The sequence below is a fragment of the Musa acuminata genome, chromosome BXJ3-7, assembly GCF_036884655.1.
Source record: "Musa acuminata AAA Group cultivar baxijiao chromosome BXJ3-7, Cavendish_Baxijiao_AAA, whole genome shotgun sequence".
In the NCBI taxonomy this organism is placed as follows: Eukaryota; Viridiplantae; Streptophyta; class Magnoliopsida; order Zingiberales; family Musaceae; genus Musa; species Musa acuminata.
This window is the reverse complement of record NC_088355.1, coordinates 15,955,479-15,968,658: the sequence shown is the minus strand read 5'-3', so window position 1 is coordinate 15,968,658 and position 13,180 is coordinate 15,955,479. Positions and strand designations below refer to the sequence as shown.

General features: G+C 42.5%; 2 protein-coding genes across 2 annotated transcripts in view; one reads left to right on the top strand and one right to left on the bottom strand.

The window, feature by feature from the left end:
- Nucleotides 1-2,379: 2,379 nt before the first annotated feature.
- On the bottom strand, nucleotides 2,380-2,916 carry LOC135642874 (uncharacterized). The gene has a single exon (XM_065159358.1). It carries the CDS (start codon nucleotides 2,914-2,916, stop codon nucleotides 2,380-2,382), a length of 537 nt encoding a protein of 178 aa, XP_065015430.1.
- A 4,618-nt stretch (nucleotides 2,917-7,534) lies between these two features.
- Nucleotides 7,535-13,180, top strand: part of LOC135643398 (probable LRR receptor-like serine/threonine-protein kinase At1g56140) — a 51,214-nt gene continuing 45,568 nt past the window's right edge. The window contains exons 1-2 of the mRNA XM_065160280.1: nucleotides 7,535-7,848; nucleotides 9,208-9,403. Coding sequence (XP_065016352.1) covers nucleotides 7,719-7,848; nucleotides 9,208-9,403 — 326 coding nt within the window. The 5' untranslated portion in view covers nucleotides 7,535-7,718. The remainder of the gene's footprint in view (nucleotides 7,849-9,207; nucleotides 9,404-13,180) is intronic.

Genomic DNA, 13,180 nt, shown 5'->3' with positions numbered 1-13,180 from the left:
AAAGTTTCGATGAGCTTCTCTAGCAAGCTTCGAGACTTCTCGACTAGTTCCGCTAGAACTTCCGATGAACATTCGGACTTCCGACGAACTCTCGAACTCCCAACGTAATCACATCCTTGACTCCGGGACTTCATTGGGCTTGCTATCGTAGTTAATCCTGCACATTTAGAAACATACTTTGATCTAGATAATTAATACTAAGAATTAATTAAGTTGTTCGGCATGTTATTAGTCCCTCGACGCTTCCTTCGATTCTTCGACGCATCGTCCTCTCTTGCGGCCTATTTCCCAATCGGCTAGTTGACTCCGCAACTCTAATATCCTTGGCATAATATCCGCTCTTCTTAGCCCGATGCCCGAATCCACAGCCCGAAGCCTTCTATCGATACGTCGACCGTTCCTCTGGCCCGACGTCTTATCTTCTGACATGTTTTCCCCCGGCACAACATGATTCTTCCTGCTTTAATTGTCTCATCCTGATCGAAGCATCCTGTGTCACTCAAAACGTAGATTAAAATATAAACACTTATCAATTGGTTTCATCATCAAAATACGAGATTCAACAGGTGTCCCTCCCGAGTTATGAGTGGAGGCTAGCCTGGCTAAGGCATCGGCTTGCACGTTCTACACATGAGGTATCCTCATGACCAAGAGATGGTCGAAGCGGCAAGCGATCCATCTTACTTTTGGCAAGTATAGCGCCATTGTCGGGTCTCGAGCTTCGTAGCTCCCGTTGATATGTCCCACCACCAGTTGAGAGTCGCTAAAGGCCTCGAGGTCTCCCACCTGGATTTCCAAGGTGAGGCACAACCCATGGAGTAACACTTCGTATTCGGCCTCGTTGTTGGTGGCCTTGAATCATAGCTGAAGTGCCCGTTCATAGGTTTCCCCAGTTGGGCTCTTTAGGATGAGTCCGGCCCCTGCTCCCTCAGCGATTGCCGAGCTGTCCACATACAAGGTCCATGCGCACTTGTTATGTCCCTGTTTAATAGCATGGTCCTTGGGGGTTAGTTCGAAGATGAAGTTGGCCAATACTTGGGCCTTTATGGTCGTCCTGGGGACGTATTGGATGTCAAATTCGTCGAGCTCGATCGACCATCGCAGCATCCGCCCTGAAGTGTTGAACTTTGAGAGGATTTGCCATAGGGGATGGTCGGTTATCACCTTGATTGTATGGGCTTGAAAGTATGGTCACAGCTTTCGGGCCATCTTTATCAGTGCGCGAATCAATTTCTCGATCGGGAGGTACCGTACCTAGGGACCAACGAGAATGTGGCTGACATAGTAGATAGGTTGCTATGCCGATGATGCCTCTCGGGTTACCATCGAGCTGACCGCTCGTGAAGTGGCTGCCATGTAAAGACTAAGGACCTCGCCCGGCTCAAGCGACACGAGTCGGGGCAATTGAGCGAGGTACGCCCTCAGCTTTCTGAAGGCTTCCTCTTATTCCGAGGTCCATGTGAAGCCATCGGCCTGTCGGAGAGCGTGGAAGAAAGGGAGACTCTTGTCCCCGAGGCACGACACAAACCTACTGAGCGCTGCCAGTTTCCCGGTGAGACGTTGCACTTCCTTGATCGAGCGTGGAGGCTACATCTCTATTATGGCCCGAACCTTTTTCGGGTTGGCATCTATTCCCCTTTGGTGGATGATGAATCCGAGGAACTTGTCGGAGCGGACCCCAAAGACGCACTTTAAAGGATTTAGGTGCATGTTGAACCGCTTGAGGGTCTGGAAAGTCTTAGCTAGGTCGGTCATATGCGTACTTGTCGACTTGCTTTTTATGATCATGTCATCGATGTATACCTCCATGTTCTTGCCGAGCTGTTGTCTGAACATTTCATTGACCATCCTTTGGTATGTTGCCCCGGCATTTTTCAGACTGAAAAGCATCACTTTGTAGTAGTACACCCCCATGTCGGTAATGAAAACAATGTGCTCTTGATCTTGCGGTGCCATCCGAATCTAGTTATAACCTGAAAATGCATCCATAAATGTGAGAAGTTCAAAACCTACCATAGTATCTACCAGCCAATCTATCCTTGGGGGTGGATAGCAATATTTGGGGCATGCTCGGTTGAGATCGGTGTAGTCGACACACATCCTCTAGCTTCCATTGTATTTCTTAACAAGGGCTATATTTTACAGCCACCGAGGGTATTTCATCTCGGTTATGAACTCAGCCTCCCTAAGGCGGTCTATTTCATTACTGATCGCCCTTTGCCATTTGGGGGTGAACTTCCTCAACCTCTATTTCACAGGTCGTGCTTCCGGGTGGATGTTGAGGTGGTGCCGGGCTACGTCTAAGTTGATTCCAGGCATGTCTCGTGGGGACCATGCGAACACATCAATGTTTTTCTTTAGAAAATCGATAAGCTAGAGCTAGTTTTCTTTGGGGAGCGTTGTTCTAACCTTCACGGTCATGTTGGGTCGATCCCTTTTCAAGTGCACTTCAACAATCTGTTCGGGTGATTCTTGGAGCGTCGATATTTTGATTTCTTCACAGGGATCCGGGGCTTGCTGAGGTCGTGGCTTCATCGGGAGGGTGACCACCGTTAGATAGCACTGCCTTGATTCCTTGGGATCACTTCGATATACCCCGACTCCTGCTGGCGTCGGAAACTTAATGGCTTGGTGGTAGGTGAAGACCACCGCTTTCAACTTGTTGAGCGTCAAGCGGTTGAAGATGGCGTTATAGGCGGAGAGCAGGTCGACTACCATGAAGGTGGTCATCATCGTCTTGGTTCTTGGTTCTTCCCCAATGGTAATAGGGAGGACAATAGTCCCAAGCGGGGAGATGGAATCCCCCGTAAATCCGGTGAGCGCCGACGTCATGGGGTTGAGATCCTCGTTAGTTAGGCCAAGCTTCTTGAAGGCGTCAAGGTACAGCACGTCGGCAGAGCTCCCAGTGTCGATCATCACCCTCTTCACCTGAGCGTTGGCAATCTAGATGGAGATCACCAAAGCGTCGTTATGGTGGAGGCGTTTGACTTCTTCGATCCCGAAAGTGATTTGGGGTTCAAACTCGGGTATGGGGTGCTTCTCCACTACGCTACGCGCATAGGCCTTCCTCGCCGTGGTGCTACTACCGTCAAAAGCTGGTCCGGTTGTGATGATGTCGATTTGCTTCTCGACGGGGCCCCTGGGTCATGGCGATGCTTCTCTTGGTTCTCTAAGGTAGCGCCCGAGGTGGCCTCTTTGGATCAATTCTTCGATTTGATTCTGGAGGTCATGGCAGTCCTTTGCGTCGTGGCCATAGTCACGATGGAACCTGTAATATTTAGATCAGTCCTTGTGAGTAGCTTTCAAGGGGTTGGGTTGTCGTAAAAGTCCTTTCTCCCTAATATGGAGAAAGATCTCGGTGTGATAAGTGTTCAGGGGCAGAGGCGGGGGTCTCGAGAGCAGTTGCTCGGGTCGGTCGGGGGCGAACTTCCTGCGGGGTTACGCTGCTGATGACCCCGAGATTGCCCCTTGAGCCTATTCCACCCTCTGCCTCTTGCTATCCTTGCATCATCCCACCATCGAGGTTTTCGCAGCGACGTACTAATTGACGTGCAGGAGCATCTCGGGGATGGCTGAGGGTGGCTTCTCGATCAGTGACCAGAAGAACCTCGAGGGTCGTAAACCCATCAAGAAAGCTTGCATAATTAGGGAGGGATGAGCATCTAGGAACCCTTGGATTTCGATGGCGAAGCATGTGATGAATTGGGAAAGTAATTCGCCCTCGCCCTGGGACAACACAAGAAGCATGGCCATGGAAGGCCTGGGTTGCACGCTGGCCAGGAAGTTTTGCTCGAACTCTCTTATGAGCTGATCGAACGAAGAGATTGTGCCTGGTTGTAGCCGACTAAACCATGCCCCCGCCAGTCCTCTGAAGGTAGTCAGGAATGCCTGACACATTAGTGCATTGAATGTGCCGTAGAGGGCCATTTGAGCCCGAAATGCGACGACATGCTCCGTAGGGTCAGAGTCGTTGTCGTACGTCTCTAATGCCGGTAGTCTGAAATTGAGTGGCACAACCTTGTCTAGGATTTCCTGAGCAAAAGGGGATCCACCCGAACTACTTTCCTCGATCTCGCCGCGCAACTTTTGAAATTCATGTTGGAACTCGTCTAGGCGTCAGTTGACCACAGATAGCTGGACCCTGAAAGAATCATCTGCCGAGTCTAACGATAATGTGTCGGGCTCGAGGGGAGACAGTGCATGTCGACGAGGTGTTGGTGTGCTTTGATGGGGTAGGTTTCCTAGGGTTGTGGTTTGCTCTCGGGCTTCTCCAGTCCCGACCTGCTCCCCGTTTGGCCTCTGCGGTGCTGAGTCGGTCGGTGGTGCCGTTAACTACACGATTTGTAGGATGAGGGGGACGATTGTTTGCATCATTACTACCAAGGCCTGTACTTGTTTGGCCAGGCCGAGAAATGCCTCAAGCGAAATGACCGAGGGTCTCGTGGTATATCTAGGGGGGGAGTCTTGGATAATTGAATAGGCATCAATAGCGGTCTGGCGTCGGGATGCCCCCATCCCTGGGGAGGGGCTAATCTCTAAGTCCGAAAGGGATGTGAGTGTTTGGTGGTTCTCCCTCGGGGTGAGCTCCTGCGGGGCGCTCCTACGACATCGGCCCTCCTTCTAGCGCCAAAAATATTATGGAACTTTCGCGCCGTGGCCGAGGAGTCAGCACGGCTTGGTCCACGAGCCAATGTCCGGAGCTCCCGAGGTGGTTGCCGATGCTTTTCTTGGTCGAATGGTGGATGAGCTGGGGATGAGCTGAGTTGTCGATGAGGTCGGTCTCTCCTCCGGGGTGGCCGAACTCCTGCACATAGACCCTGGTCGGGGTGTTCCTGAGTTGGGTCCCTCGTAGATTAAGTTAGTGGTCTTCTCCTTTTTTTTGTCCTTTCCCCTAGCCAAGTGCCGGCCAAGGGTTTTTATATTGTTGCCTGAGGATCGGTCGTACGTGGATTTGGCGCGACGGCCGACCCCCGAGTGACCAGATGGTACCTTTGTAGAGGTGTCGCCCGACGAGCATGGAACAACGCCATACGGTGCCATCTCGGGCTTTCTGGGACGGGACTTACCGAGGGGGCGCCTTCCCGAGTGGGCTTCGGTTCGATGTGGGGAGTCAATCCTCATGCTGACTTAGTAGGGGCATAACGTGACCTGAATTGTGACGTGATCGGTATCCAAAATATGCCTTATCAATATAGAGCGCAAGAGAGCCAGATCACTATCATATTCCTCCTCACCAAATCTTTGATCAACTACTAGTGTTTCATCAAATTGATGTGCCTCTGGATCAGCTGCCTGCCATGTCTTTGATCATCATGAGGGTTAATCCGAAATCTCATGCTTCCTTTATTTAAATCCTTGATCTTTGTTTCAATCTCATTGGCCTTAATATTAATAGAAGCAACCAAGGTATCTGCTTTCCTAAAAAATACTTCTTCGAGATCGAACACCACATCTGTGATTGGCCTATGGCTCATCTTGATCTTTAATCATTGCAGTCTTCTTCTGGCTTTCAAGATCAGTTGGTGGATAGAGCTATCAATGAAAGGTCCACTGCTCTGGAAGGAAATGTTCAAAAGATTCAAGCCTACACTAGCCAAGATTGTTAAATGGCCATAATCATATTGTAATATTCACCACTATAATTTTTGTGACCTCCAAATTTTCAACCCAAATCAAGCATCCTGATCGGACTTCCAAATCCACACACATCATATTTTAATCACAAACATCCGTCAAAATTCGAAAAAATGAATTAAACTGAACAACAAAAATTACACACACAGATAGCCTTTGTTTTCTCACATATCGTGAAATGGAGTCAAGTCAATCCATTATATATATATATATATACATATATATATGTATATATATAATGGATTGACTTGACTTCATTTCACAATAAATGAGAAAATGAAGGCTATCAAATCGTCAGACACTTTGACCATTCAACTACACGTACGGATTACACAGATCCGAATTGTTCTTTCCTTTCTCAACCATGTTGGAGATTAGAAACTTGATGAATGTAGACAGTGTTCTTATTTTTATTTTTCTCTTAAGAAACTTGGTTAACAAGTTATTTGGAATGTAGACAGTGTTCCTCACTCATGCAGCACAGAGTTTATTTCATCATCTTCAGCATTATAATTCCGTAATCCCTCGAAAGGAAACTAAAAGATATGTTCTTTCAGCATGCTAATCCAAAATAAAATTCTTTTAGCCTAATGGAGTGCCAAATAATTAAATGTTGCATGTTACTTAAACAAATAAATACTTTTGCCACAATAAAAGAAAGTCAAAGTTTGAGGATTCACTCAGATTGGCTTCAAATCGATAATGGAGGCAAAATATTTAGAAATTATATTAATTGATATATTATTAGATAAATGAATGTGCAAATTTCCAATTTATGTATACAATTTTTTATCTGCAATTGGTGTTCTTCATCATGGCATCTTGAAAAAAAAAAAAGGTTTCATCACTGTTACTCACCATCACCTTTGAGAACTCATGCCCACCAGATTTCCACTTCATACTCTGCTAAAAATCATCCAAAAGTATTTATTTAGGAAAGTGCTACGCATTTGGTCTGAGCAATACAGGAAGATGAACTGCATCTTCAACAGGCAAAAGATTGCTTCTTTCATGCAAATCTCGGATAATATTTTAGCACATCCACAAGCAATTAACAATTCCAAGCATGTTGCTGGGTAGTCAAGCAGATTGCTTTCCAAGGAATTGATGCAGCTTCCATGAATGATGGTGCAAGATCCATTGCTGTTAAAGCATGCTTGGTGATGCTTTAGATCTCCGAATGTCAAAGTATGTTTAGAATTAAAGATGGGCAGGTACCTGCCACCTACATCATCAGACCTGCTACCTGGTTTTTGATAGACCCTTGTAATTCTCAATATCTTCCTATTTGTAGAGATAAGGCTGTGAATATTGATTATTGTGAATTGGATTATCTTTTTGTGTGTGTGTGTATGTGTTTCTAGGTTAATTTATAAATATTCTTAATACTGTGAATCATATATGTCACTTCATAATCTTGACTCTTGTATAAGATAAAGGTAGTAGGTACTAGGAATATACATAGGCACTAATGTCAATTTGTTTCTTTGAGTCCAGTTGCTGTCATTGTCTGCATCAGAGATAGTTGTTGAAGCATTGATCTACACCAAATTCCACAGTCCAAGAACTAATGAATCACCATTTAAATTAATTTTTTTTACTTCACCAGGAGTCGCAGACACAAATGTCTATAAAACAATACAACCCTCTTGAAGTAGGACCAGAGAGAAAAGTCAAACAAGCTTCTTCACCACAGAAATTTTTCTAAGCTGATCACTTTTATTTTCACATCATATATAGTCCTGGTAGGAAACGTCCATGTTTATATGATTTGATGTGTTACCTGCAATGACAAAATTATTCAAAGTGGACTGAAAAGGAAAAAGGATCAACCTTGGAGCTTAAGCATCAGACTTAATTTGAATGATTCTGACTGGTATATTATCTCAGCAAACACTTAATTTGCAATAAAAGGATTTTTATGAGAGGAAGAAGAGCTCGCATGAAGTTTAGGAGCATAAACAATCTCTACACTACGTGGAGCAGCCAATTGTGAACAGAGCCACACCTTTAAATTGTGGGGAAAGCCACCGCCATTGTTACAGACCACTCTTCAGCTTCAGAAATCTTGAATCCCTGCCGCCATGTCAGAGATGCTGCAGCCAAAGAATCCATCCAAGTTTGATTCGGTAGCTCTTGTGATCTGCTTCCTACCATGCCTGTTCCTCGCTTTCGGAAGATCCGGAGCTCAAGCTACTACTCCTCTATCTGAAGGCATGTCGTTGTCTCACTATAATCTTTTTATCTTCTGCTTGCTCCATGTCTTCTCCTCTTTTTCTCTGATAAAGCACTCGAACCTTATTTTTTATCTTCTGTAAGTTTCCATGGTTTTTGTTCTTCTTCTCCTCCTATAATTCATATCTTTCTTCGACAAACACACGCAATTCAGTATAACCTTTTTTATCTTATGATTGTTTACATGCTTTATTTCTTTCGGGTTTTCCTTTTTCTTCTTCGATAAAGTACTCAAAAAGTTCACTGAAACATTTTTGTCTTTTGTTTCTTTCCATATTTGTTTCTTCTCCCGAGCTTTTTGCAACTTCTTTTATTTATTTGATAATAAAGCACTCAAACAGTTCACTGAAGCCATCAAAGTCCATAAAATCCACTTAAAACCATAAGAAAAAACACCAACACAACCTACAAAATAGTTAGAAAGAGCTCATATAGATATGATGGTGATTTGAGGTCCTCATATCGTATACTGGTTACACTGTTTTGACGTAGGTACCAAAAAAAAAAAAAAGAAGAAGATTTTCTGCTATTTGAGACTCATTTTTATTTAATTATTGTAGAAATATTTCTTATTACTTGACTTTTCATAGTTATCAAAGAGGTTTTGAATTCATACAAGTTTAGATGATATAGGATTGCATCTTAGGCCACAATTTTCCTAATTTGTTTGTGGCAATCCGTGAATCTATTCTTCATCATTTTTACTCATCAAATCAGCTATGGATTATTTCAATCTTTTATTTTCTTATTTATGTCATTTTCCCAATACATCCGTTCTATGTTTGCCTTTCTTTTTAATTTCGAACAACATGTTAATCTTAAACAATTTTCGAGATCCTTTTTTCTCTTTCGATGGGAAATTTTAATTTTTTTCACATTAAAAATCAAATAGAAATATCTTTTGGTAAAACTAAAAAGAGACTTTTTTTTAATATCTAAATTATACCTTATCAATTATTTGAATTACTAATTATATATATATATATATATATTTATATATATATATATAAATAATATTTTTTAAGGATATTAATGCTAGTCGAAGTTTCACTATTGCTATACTTGCCGACGATCGATGGTATAGAGATTAACGACGATGATATATGTGTGTTATTGAATTTTGTAAGGGATACGACTAATCTTATAGGACATACAATTTTGTCAAGTCGTTTAAAGATGCTGACTTGCCGGTTTCTCACGGTCAAACCACACGAACTCATTCATACATGCATGCATTAGGTTGGTAGCGTGTGATATGATGATGGTGATAACATGGTAGCATTTGATCGAGGAGTTCGTTGTTGACGTGAACACCGTGTGCTGTTTCCGGCGTTGCAGTGGCGGCACTGAACGCGATCCTGGGGCGGTGGGGGAGGACGGCTTCGGCGACGTCGTCGCCGGCGTGGAACATCAGTGGCGAGCCCTGCAGCGGCGCCGCCACCGACTCCACCAATTTCGACAGCACCGCCTTCAATCCTGCCATCAAATGCGATTGCTCCTACGACAACGCCACAACCTGCCACATCACTCAATTGTACGCGCTCTCTCTCTCTCTCTCTCTCCAGTTGGGTTCTTCTCCTGCATCATCATTTTTTTTTCTTATTTTTCTTGGAGTTCATATATAATTTAGAACACACAGACTCTCTCTCTCTTGATAAACAAAGAAACGAACTTTGTATACGAAAAAATACGAGTAGATCGTAATATGCAACAAAATTAAACGAAAATTATAATAAAATATAACATCAAGATTTACATAGAAAACTCTTCCAACGTGAAAGGTAAAAACAACGGGACGAACCAAAGAAAATCCACTATAAGAATAATAAATATACAAATCTCAAAGTCTTTTGTCCAAAACCCAAGCAACAATCACAAGAGAATAACTGAGATACAAGGATTACGTTACTATATACAATATCCAAAATCTCCTCAAGTAATCACAGCAAGAATCTACTGTAGATTTGATCTAACTTAAGATGAGAACACTACTTGGATTATTGAGAACAGTTTTTGCGTTATTCTTGTCTTCTTCCATTTTCTTTTTCTCTTATTTTTCTACCCATTTCTCCTCTTTTTGAATCACGTTGATGTTGCTTTCTGCCCATGTTGCTGTAGTTTTCTCTCTTCTTTATAGCCACCACACCCCCCTTATTAGATCCAAGTTTAGGTTAAAAAGGGAAGTGGGCTATGGGTTGTTAAAGCTCACTATGGGCTAAACCAATGGGTTGTCTACCCAATAACCTCCCCCTTCAGCCCATAAGGGAGGTTGTCTCATGACTCCTCAATGTGAAGCCATGCCGACCAACTATTGACACATCTCCTACATTTCTTTCGGTAAGATTTTTGTCAACATGTCTACTTCATTATATCTGTATGAATTTTATGAAGTTGCAACTACTTCTCTTTAAGCACATTTCGAATCTAGTGGTATCTGACATCTATATACTTTAACTTGGAATGAAAAATTGAGTTCTTACACAAATGGATGGCGCACTAGCTATCATAATAAACCATAGTTTTCTTGTTTAAGCCTCAATTTTTGTAAAAATTCTTTCATCCATAACATTTCTTTGCAAACCTCTATAGTAGTAATATATTCTGCCTTTGTGGTAGAGAGAGCAATACATCTTTGGAATCTGGATTACCATGACATAGCTCTCCTTATAAAAGTAAGTACAAAACATGATATGAATTTCCTTGTATCTATATCTCTTGCTATATCTGCATCTGTGTAACCTGTCAACATAGGTGGTCCACCTCCAAAACTTAAACAAACTTTAGAACTTCACTATGAGATATCTAAAGATCCACTTCACTGCTGCCTAGAGCTCTTTGCCTCGACTTACAAGAAATCTGTTAGTTATACCCACTGCATATGCAATGTCCAACCTCGTACATACCATTGCATACATTAAATTTTTAATTACTGAAGCATGAGGAACCTTTTATATTTTCTCCTTCTCCTCATCATTTGAAGAACTTTGTTCTGAGCACAACTTGAAATGACATGAAAAGGAGAACCAATTGGCTTTGCATTGCTCATAATGAACCTTTCTAATACATTCTCGATGTATTTCTCATATAACAACCAAATCTTCTTGTTTTTTCTATCACGGGAAATCTACATGCTTAGTATTTGCTTTGCTAGCTCCATGTCCTTTATTGCAAAGGATTCACTCAGTTCCTTCTTCAATCTGTCAATTGTAGAAATATCTTTCCCAAGGATAAACATGTCATCAACGTAAAGTAAGAGAATAATAAAATCCTCACCAAACTATTTGATGTACACACAATGATTTGAAGTCATTCTTTTGTATTCATTTTCAGTCATAAATTAATCAAACTTTCTGTGTCATTGTCTTGGAGCTTGCTTCAGCCAATATAAGCTCTTTTTCAACTTGTAGGAAAAATTTTCTTTACCTTTAACTTTAAAGTCTTCTAGTTGCTCCATATAAATTTCCTCCTCCAAATCACTATGAAGGAAAGATGTCTTCACATCTGACTACTCAACCTCCAAGTCCAAGCTAGCAACAATACCAAGAGCAACATAAATAGAAGATATTTTAACAACAAGAGAAAAAATCTCTTTAAAGTCAATACCTTTCCTTTAACCAAAGCCTTTCACAACCAATCAAGCTTTATACTTTGGTTGAGAACAATATTCTTGAGTCTTCAACCTGAAAACCCACTTGTTTTTCAAAACCTTCATTCCCTTTGGTAGTTGTACTAAATTATATGTGTGGTTCTTCTGTAGAGCATTCATCTCTTCCTGTATAACAACTAACCATTTCTTTTTCTGCTCAATTTCAACTACATTCTAGTAACTCTCAGGTTCACTTGTATCAGTAAACATCACATACTCATCTATAGAGTATCTTTTGGAAGGTTGACGTTGTTGGGAAATCTTGGAGGCGACATCACATGTGCAGCGGAAGAACAAGAAAACAAAATCCCCTATTCCTAAAGAGATGTTCGTCGTCGTGCGAAGATTGATGCGCAAAATCCGCAAAACTTAAAACTGCGTATATAGTAGATTGTGTTACCTAAGGAGATCTTATATCCCTGTTTCCTTGCAGATCTTTAGGAGAGGCTGAAGGAGGTCAAGCGTCCTCCTCTCTAGCGGTGATCCACATAGTAGGGCTGTGACGATGCTCCTCAAAAACTCTAGGCCTACTCTGAGGTGGAGAAGGGGAGGAGAATAGGAGAGGCAAGCAAAGGCTCTAGCCTATGAGGCTCTGAATCCCTCCTATTTATAGAGGTCCCCTGTCAAACCCTAATAGATCCTCCCCCAATGGGTATTGGATCTGCATCCAATAAGATAAGGGCTCCGTCGGATATCTCATATCCGAACCTCTACTCATCGCAATGCCTACCATATGTGTGTGATCCTCTAGGCCCAATATCGAGCTGGCCGTGAGTCATACATGTCAGAACTCCTTCCAACTTAGTGAATTATTATCTCTGTAATAATTCACTCAACTCATCGACTACGGACGTACTAGGCTACTATGTCGTAGTCCCTAGATGATATAGGGGAATCCAATCCATTGGACCTATCTGTCCTCAGTTACCGTGTACCTATAGTCCCTCATTCATCTAATATCCCAGAGACCATATATCGAGCATGGTGCTATCAGACCCATATGGTTTCTACTCGAGTCTCGCTCTAATCGGATTCTCCCGCAGAACTCTTTTTCTCTCAACCCGAATAACCCTGGCCAGGGATTTGTTTGAGCAAGAACACATGGGATATTCCTCTCATGACGCCAAGAGTGGATGATCCTCTATCGACACTCAATAGCCCTTGTAAGGTCGACTACCACTCCCAATGACCAGCTATACTAGATTTGGGACAGCCAAACCTATTAGTCTAGTATCAAAGAGTGGAGCACTCATATAGGACATCCTTGGTGTCTCAAGTCTAAGGGCCATATACACCACTAGGACTACGGAATCGCTGTTTGACAATAAGGCATCATCAACCATCCAGCATTTCGTAAGCGGATCAATCAGTGAACTCATTCTCCAATGAGCACCTGTATTGTATCCCTAGTGTCCCTACACGAGCAGCTATGAGACCAGCTGCATCCATCATATGGACGAGTATACAGCACATCAGTCTGTCCAGTTATCACGATGTCCCTCTCGAGTAATCTATGGCCGGGATTATTAAGGATTTGTGTTTAAAGGTGAATCGATCTCATTATCGTGATCTCATCACGATCCGATTCCCATTGCACAAATCCAAGGACATCATAATATATATATATGCATATATGCAATAGTTATAAAGTGATATATGTCAAAA

Excerpts from the sequence above, each read along its gene's own strand:
- LOC135642874 (XM_065159358.1), bottom strand. The coding sequence starts at position 2,916 with ATGATCGACACTGGGAGCTCTGCCGACGTGCTGTACCTTGACGCCTTC.